At 33.0% G+C, this 8,602-nt stretch overlaps 1 protein-coding gene across 1 annotated transcript; it reads left to right on the plus strand.

The window, feature by feature from the left end:
- Nucleotides 1-1,244: 1,244 nt before the first annotated feature.
- Nucleotides 1,245-1,954, plus strand: LOC139860248 (F-box/kelch-repeat protein At3g06240-like). The gene is made up of 2 exons (XM_071849017.1): nt 1,245-1,332; nt 1,476-1,954. The coding sequence occupies exons 1-2, from the start codon at nt 1,245-1,247 to the stop codon at nt 1,952-1,954; spliced, it is 567 nt and encodes a 188-aa protein (XP_071705118.1).
- Nucleotides 1,955-8,602: the final 6,648 nt, after the last annotated feature.

An 8,602-nucleotide genomic window follows, 5' to 3' on the forward strand; every position in this document is an offset into this window, starting at 1 on the left:
TCTAGTGAAATACCAGTGAAAGCACACAACAATATCAAAGCGAAAACTGTATATTTAAGACAAATTTAACAAGAACATGGTATGTTAGTGAACGATGTGTCAAATGCAAAGTGTAAACAAACAAGTTAGGAGATATATATTAGCTAAGTGCTCATTCTGTATATGCATTTAAATCACTTGAATAAACAATTTATCTAAGATCATTCTGTCTCTTACCCTATCTTTACAAGATCATCATCAGCTGTTGGTATTCACTCAAACTGAAGTGAGATTTTTGGCATTAATTATTAATGATACGCATGCCCGAACCTATCGTGTAGCGTATCACACATGCTGCTCACGTGTTAAAATTATTTGATGAACGAATAAATGCGCTATCAAAAGTAGCGTTTACAAAACAGGCTCAAGAACATTGAGCGTAGCCAAGAACCAACATGCGCTGACACATGCCGATCATGGAAGACATTAACCTGCAAACTACAGATAAAGTGAAGAAGCGGAGCACGATCCCAACATTGTACGATTGTTCGTTGGCAATATACTCAACGCAAGCGACCAGAACAAACTAATAGCATACCAGACGGGATGCTTTTACTTTTGATAGTTTTCGCCGGTGAAATAATACAACCACGATTAGGCACGATCTCATTGTTCTATTACGTGACACTAATGAACAAATGGATTCCAACTATAAATAAAGGACTGACCTCTGAATACAGGAAGATGATCTAGCTCTTAGTCACACCAGAAGTTACACCTGCGCTACCAGATAAACCAACTTCTCAACCCGTGCTGCCGGTCTCATAGCTTTACCATATTCACTCTCACGGTTACAGGTAATATTCCATGAACATAAATTGTAACACCTTCCTTGAGCCATCAACCGGTTACCCCAACGATAGTGGGTCGACGTTTAACCTCCCCTTCTGAGGTCATTCACGGTACTTCGGAACGGAGAGTTAAACTCTAAAAGACCCCTAAATCCCTTTAGTTTGTTGTCAAGTATGGACCGGAACTGAATCAGATATACTATGCTTGATCAAATGGTGCCATATGTGGGAGATCAAGTTAAAAGGTTTAATTAATCTTGATCAAATGGTGCCATCTGTGCATACTAAGATTCTCTGTTAGTTTGTGGATTTGATTTTTAATGTTGATAGTAATTGTGATTTTAATGTTTTATTCGTGCTCATATTGCTCTGTTATTTTCCTGCAGGCTGAACTTATTTTTTGAAACCCTAAAAATGGCGCCTAAAGGCATTATTAGTCTTCCATCTGAGTTAATCCTGAGATCCTATATCGTCTTCCATCCAAATCAATTGGTCATTTCAGGTATGTTTCAAAAGATTGGTTATCTCTACTTACATCACCACAATTCATCAAAATTCATGAAAATACACTTAATCAAAGTCATATCATATATAACCTGAGTGGTTCTATTATACCTTATATAATTCCGTTTCATCTATTCGAAGTAGAAGAGACAATACCAGTAGAGTTTCACATAAAATTGGCTTTTTTCAAACCCATTGTTTATGGTTCTTACAATGGCCTTGTTTTGATGATGTCTATTTATCACCATGGTTTTGTGCCTGATATGCTGGTAATTTCAAACCCTACAACTAGAGAATATGTGGAATTGCCAAAATGTGATTATGGTTCAGGAATTATGTTTCGCAGATATAAGATTGGGTTCAATTATGATGTCGTCACTGATGATTACAAGGCTGTTGCAATTTGCTGTGTTGTTTGTTCTTATAATGTTTATTCAACCTGTACTTATGTTGATGTTTATAGTCTTAGAACTAATACTTGGAAGCGGGTGACTGATTATCCTTATAAGCATCATCGGTGGACGAATAAACCAGATGGTCTTGTTAATGGTTTTTTGCATTGGGTAACTCAGGGTCCTAATGATCTACTGGTTATCGTTGCCTTTTGTTTAGCAAATTAGAAGTTCAGTGAAGTGTTGTTACCAAATGGTTTAGATATACCGTTAAAACACATTGTTTGTCAACTTGTTAATTTTGATGGAAAGCTTGCTATTTTTGTGGAAGGTGAAATTTGGTTGATGAAGTAAGATGGGTGAAAGAATCGTGGACTAAGATTATGCTACATGGACTAGATGCAAAACATATGTCACTTAATCAATCGAGGATTTTTAATTACAATGAAAGGATTTTGTTGGTAAGCATCAATCAAATGATGTTGTATGACACTGAAGAAAGTAAGTTATGCAAACATATATATCCATCTCGGAATCTCGAGGACCTGAAAGTTAGGGCTATGTGTGTTGAAAGCCTTATATCACTGAAATCAAGTTAAGGTATATGTGTAGTTGCAGGCTTAGTTTGCATTTTACAATTCCCTTTATCAAATCAATTCATATAAGGAGAATTTGAATATGTTTTTAATGTTTGCATTCATATCATTATTACTTTTTTGTTTACTGATGTTTGGTGTTTATTGATGTATATATGCCAATATCAGGCTTTCAGTCCCTAGTCGTGCAACATATCAATGTTACATGAGAATAGTGATACCAGAATATTTAATTTAATATCCTATTTATGTGTTGCTAATATTAAGTTAAAGTCAACCATCCATCCAAGAAAAACAGCACCTGTCACATACTATGAAAACGCACTCAGACTCGAACGTGATGGAGTGGATGGCTTTCTATAAAGTTCTTGTCTTTGAATAGCAAGATCAAGATCTTGTTACTTACTTTGCTCTAAGCTATTGAATTGCTACAAAATGTTGATTAAAAGTATATATGATGCTGTAGCACCCACTAGCATCTCAAACTCGTACAATTAAGTCAAATCGTAAACAAAATGTATATTGTATTCCCGGTCTGCTGTAACACCCGTTTTTCAATCACGCGTTATTTCGAACGTCATTCGAAATACGAGGCATGTAAGCGTATATTTAGATCCTAAATAAATTTTGTGTTGATGTTCTAAAACCTTACCATTGGATAGTAAATCTCATTACGTTTCCAACGATATTTGATTCATCGAAAACGGAGTTACGGTTTAAAAGTTACGACCAAAACAAGTTCAGAAAACTGAGTCAGTTAATCTGGACGCCGTCCAAGCTTTTTGGATGCCGTCCAAGAGGCCTGACGGGCCAGCAACTCTATTTTACTCAAATTAAAAGGGCTACTTTGGTCTTTTCACTTGGGGTCGGTTTGGGATCATCAAAACTAGTCTAGAACTCCATTGGAGCTCATTCTCACTCACACAAACACTCCCAACATATTCTAGTGAGAGAGGGTGATTTTAGTGTGAGAAAGCTCTGATCTAGGAGGAAGAAGCCCGGTTCTCGCCAAAGCTCGAGAGTTAAAGTTGTTCCTTTCGTTCTCGGCTACGTTTTGATTGTTATGGTAAATTCTAAATCCGAATTTCATTGTTAAGATTCTTGTGTACATTTAGGGTTTGAGCTTGTTTAGTTGTGAAACCCGTTTAGATGACGAAGTGGGTTTATTGTGACTTGTTATTTTTGATACTTGGTGGGTTAGGGTTGATGATGATTTTGGTCATGGTTTTAGGTGTTAATCACTAGTTTTTAAATATGTTAGTGTATAGATGTTCATAAGAACATATTAGTTGGTCAAAAATGGGTGTTGACTTTGATTTAGTGTCAAACTAAGATTCGAGTTAAGTTTTTGTGAATCGAGTATGCAAATACTTGATTTAAGTGTTAATTGGTGTTTTGGAAGTAGAATCACTAGTCGTTAGTGATTTTGGGCGTTTTGAGACTTATGTCAAATGGGTTGACTTTGAATTGGGTCAAAATTAATGAAGACACTAATTTTGGATTAAATGGATGTTAAGCACTTTTGTAAAGTGTAAAATGGCGTTTTTGGAATGGATGTAATCGTGGGAGGTGATTTTGGGTTAAAATGACATTTTAACAAAAGTCAAAGGTAGTCAAAAGCAATATGGGTCAATATTGCACGTGTTGGGGTTTTTGATGTAAATGACATTTGAAATGGTCACTACCTAAGTAGTAACCTAGTGTCAGGACCTAGGTTGGTCTAATTGGTGTTAAGTATAATTTGAGTTAAATTGTACTTTGTAGATTGGGTACGAATTACCACCCGAAGTGGTAATCGGCTTATGTCCATTAGGTGTTAAATGGGCGGGTTTTGGCGAGCAAGGTGTGATCCCTCGGCTAAGAGATGTTTGTGTCGGGTTCTCTTTTAGAGAATGGCTATTTATGTGTGTTTTGTGCCTATGTGTAATATAGGTGATTACTTGTTCGGATTCAAGGACGAGGATCATGTTGTACATGACTTGTGCGGGCATTTCGAGATGAGTGGAATAATTATATGCGTAGGTATATAATGTATTTATTTGTTGTAGCGTGAGATGTGAAGTGTCGATGTGCTAAGACACCACATTTCACGTGACGAGTGAAGTGTCGATGTGCTAAGACACAACTCAAAGTGATATGACGGGTGAAGTGTCGATGTGTTAAGACGCCACCCGGGGTGAAGTGTCGATGTGTTAAGACACCACCCGGAGTGAAGTATCGATGTGCTAAGATGCCACTCCAAGAAAGTAAAGGATGAAGTGTCGACGTGTTAAGACGCCATCCGGGGTGAAGTATCGATGTGTTAAGATGCCACCCCAAGTAAGTTGAAGGGTGAATTGCCGATGTGTTAAGGCGCCACTCGAGGTGAAGTATCGACGTGTTAAGATGCCACCTCAAGTAAAATGAAGAGTGAAGTTTCGATGTGTTAAGACACCACTCAGAGTGAAGTATCGACGTGTTAAGATGCCACTCCAAGAAATGACGAGTGAAGTGTCGACGTGTTAAGACACCACTCGGGGTGAAGTGTCGACGTGTTAAGACGCCACCCAGGGTGAATTATCGATGTGTTAAGATGCCACCCATGGGGTTAGTGTACGACGTGTTAAGTACACTAATGGATGTTATGAACTCCGACGGTCTTTTAAATACCGTCCCCTCGTTCGATTGGTTAACCATGGTTATTGTGTTGTAGCGTAAGCATTTTATATTGTTCGGGATATATATATATATATATATATATATATATATATATATATATATATATATATATATATATATATATATATATATATATATATATATATATATATATATATATATATATATATATATATATATATATATATATATATATATATATATATATATATATATATATATGATAATGCTAAAAACGAACATATATTTCATAGCATTATTCATCAAGAAAGACAAGCTTTTAGTTGCAATTGTTCTATTTAAAAGTGATATTCGTTTAAATAATAAAAGGTGAAGACAAAAGACAGATTCGACGAATTGAAGACGCAAACGACCAAAAAGCTCAAAAGTACAAAATACAATCAAAGAAGTTCCAATTATTGATAAGAAACGTCTCGAAATTACAAGAGTACAAGATTCAAAACGCAAAGTACAAAATATAAAATTGTACGCAAGGACGTTCGAAAATCCGGAACCGGGACCAGAGTCAACTCTCAACGCTCGACGCAACGGACTAAAAATTACAAGTCAACTATGCACATGAATATAATATAATATATAAATAATTCTTAAAAATTATATATATATTATATTAATATTTAAAACCGTCGGCAGACTAAGATCCAATTTGGAGTGAGCTGTATTTTCAAACTCCGCGACTCGCGGAGTTTGAAGGCAAAAAATGCCGCGAGTCGCGGAGTATCCCTGAACTCAATTCCCGATAAAGCCAACCGAATTCTGATCATTTTTCACAACATATATCCATCCTCTCTATATCTATACGTAAATATTTATATTTATATTTTAATTTTAATTTTAATTTTAATCCTAATAATAAGGGTATGTTAGCGAATGTTGTAAGGGTGTAAGTCGAAATTCTGTCCGTGTAACGCTACGCTATTTTTAATCATTGTAAGTTATGTTCAACCTTTTTAATTTAATGTCTCGTAGCTAAGTTATTATTTGTTTTATATTTGTTTAACTAAATGATAGTTTGTTAATGTTAATATAAAGATTTACAATTGGGCGTCCCTATAAATTACCATATACACTCGATCGGACACGATGGGCGGGGTATTTATATGTACGAATAATCGTTCATTTAACCGGACACGGGAATGGATTAATAGCCACTAGAATAATTAAAACAGGGGTGAAATTATGTACAAGGACACTTGGTATAATTGATAACAAAATATTAAAACCTTGGGTTACACTCAGTCGACATCCTGGTGTAATTATTAAATAAAGTATTAAAATCTTGTTACAGTTTAAGTCCCCAATTAGTTGGAATATTTAACTTCGGGTATAAGGATAATTTGACGAGGATACTCGCACTTTATATTTATGACTGATGGACTGTTATGGACAAAAACCAGACGGACATATTAAATAATCCAGGACAAAGGACAATTTACCCATGGGCATAAAACTAAAATCAACACGTCAACCATCATGATTACGGAAGTTTAAATAAGCATAATTCTTTTATTTCATATTTAATTTCCTTTATTTTATATTTAATTGCACTTCTAATTATCGCATTTTTATTGTTATTGTATTTAATTGCACTTTTAATTATCGTATTTTTTAATTATCGCAAGTTTATTTTATCGCACTTTTATTATTCGCAATTTCATTATCGTTATTTACTTTACGCTTTAATTTAAGTCTTGTATTTATTTTTAATATTTTACATTTGGTTTTAACTGCGACTAAAGTTTTAAAATTGACAAACCGGTCATTAAACGGTAAAAACCCCCCTTTATAATAAAAATATTACTTATATATATATTTGCATTTTTATAAAAGTAAACTAATATAGCGTTAAGCTTTGTTTAAAGATTTTCCCTGTGGAACGAACCGGACTTACTAAAAACTACACTACTGTACGATTAGGTACACTGCCTATAAGTGTTGTAGCAAGGTTTAAGTATATCCATTATATAAATAAATAAATAACTTGTGTAATCTGTATCGCTTTTCGTATCAAAAATATAATACTATTTCCTAGTACACCTCGCACACATCAAGTATTTTTGGCGCCGCTGCCGGGGAATCGCTTAAAAGCCGGAAGCGCAACGCTAACAGAAAAAAAAAAAAATTTTAGTTTACTTTTATTAAAATTCGTTTTTATAAAAATACATTTTAAATATTCGAAAATATAAAAAGAAAAACAAAAATATAAGTATTTTTAAGATTTTATTAAATATTTAAGTTTTATAAAGTTTCTTTATTTTTATATAAGTTTTATTTAAGTATTTTGTTTTTATTTAAAACATATAAAAAATTTAATATATATAAATCTATTTTTAAGATATTTATAAAATTGTAAAGTAGTTCTATTTTTATTCTAGTTTTTAAAATATAAGTTTTTATTATATAAAAAATTTTAGATTATAAAACAGAAAATATAAATAAAAAAAAACCCGTCAAATTTAAAACTGTACCAGAGTTGAATTTTGGAACCCCGCGACTCGCGGGTTTGCTGCTTGAAATACCGCAACTCGCGGAGATACCTTGACACCGACAGAAACCCTAATCTGCATTTAATTACGGGTAATTATTAATTATTATTATTATTAACCCTAATTAATTATTATTATTATAATTAGTTTTACTTTTTATTTAATTTATATTTTAGTTAAATTAGTTTAATTAAATTGTAAAATTAATAGTTTTAATAAATAAATAATATAAAAATAATATTTTTATAAAAATTGTACTTTTTACAACTTTTTGTATATTTTTATATTTTGTCCTTTTTAATCGTTTTAGAGTAATATTTGTATTTTTAGCTCATATTTAGTTTTAAACTTAGTTTTTGCCATAGTTATTTTTACTTCTAGATTTTTAGGCTTTGCCGTAGAATTCCTTAAGTGCTTTTTCTTTAGACTAAGATTTAGGTGCTTTAGAATTTTGCGACGCCTTTTTAAGTTTTAGTTTCTTTTTAAGTTATTTCTATTTGGGATATAGTTTTTCCTGTAAGCTTTAATATTTTTAGACGACTTTTACCTATGCATCAATTATCATTCCAATTAGTAATCTCAATTTGCGATTATAATTTTAAGTTAGTTGTAGTAATAAGGTTAGGTTAGTCAAGTATTTTTAAGTTTTATAAGTTTCTTTTATTTTTCCGTCACCTTTTATTTTTCAACCATTTTTCTTTTTCGACCTTTTTCGACGCGCTCTTTTTCTTTCTTATTTCTCGCTATTCTAGTTTTAGGACATAGATTTTTATTCTACTTCTTATCTAAATTTCTTAAAATTACGAAAATTTATTTTAAGTGGTTAAATTGATAGACATCAAAATTTTCTGGTTCGTAGTAATAGTTAGATTTGTACGTGGACCGGGTTATTGGAGCCAAACAGTCCTCAATTATATTGAGACCAAACGAATCCTGCCCCTCTGCTGCATCTTTTGGCTATTCGAAACGTGGGCAAAATCAGAAAAGTTTATTGATTGGATAACTTATTATAATTTTTCTTTCCTTTTAAAAACTAATAGGATATTCAGTGAATGCACCGAGCAAGACGTTCACCACCTTTTGTACGTTCACCACCTGTAACTAGATCAAGACAT

The sequence above is a fragment of the Rutidosis leptorrhynchoides genome, chromosome 7, assembly GCF_046630445.1.
Source record: "Rutidosis leptorrhynchoides isolate AG116_Rl617_1_P2 chromosome 7, CSIRO_AGI_Rlap_v1, whole genome shotgun sequence".
Taxonomy (NCBI): Eukaryota; Viridiplantae; Streptophyta; class Magnoliopsida; order Asterales; family Asteraceae; genus Rutidosis; species Rutidosis leptorrhynchoides.

Coding starts and splice junctions, on each gene's coding strand:
- LOC139860248 (XM_071849017.1), top strand. CDS start 1,245: ATGGCGCCTAAAGGCATTATTAGTCTTCCATCTGAGTTAATCCTGAGA. Junction 1,333..1,475: donor AAATCAATTGGTCATTTCAG/GTATGTTTCAAA, acceptor ATCTATTCGAAG/TAGAAGAGACAATACCAGTA.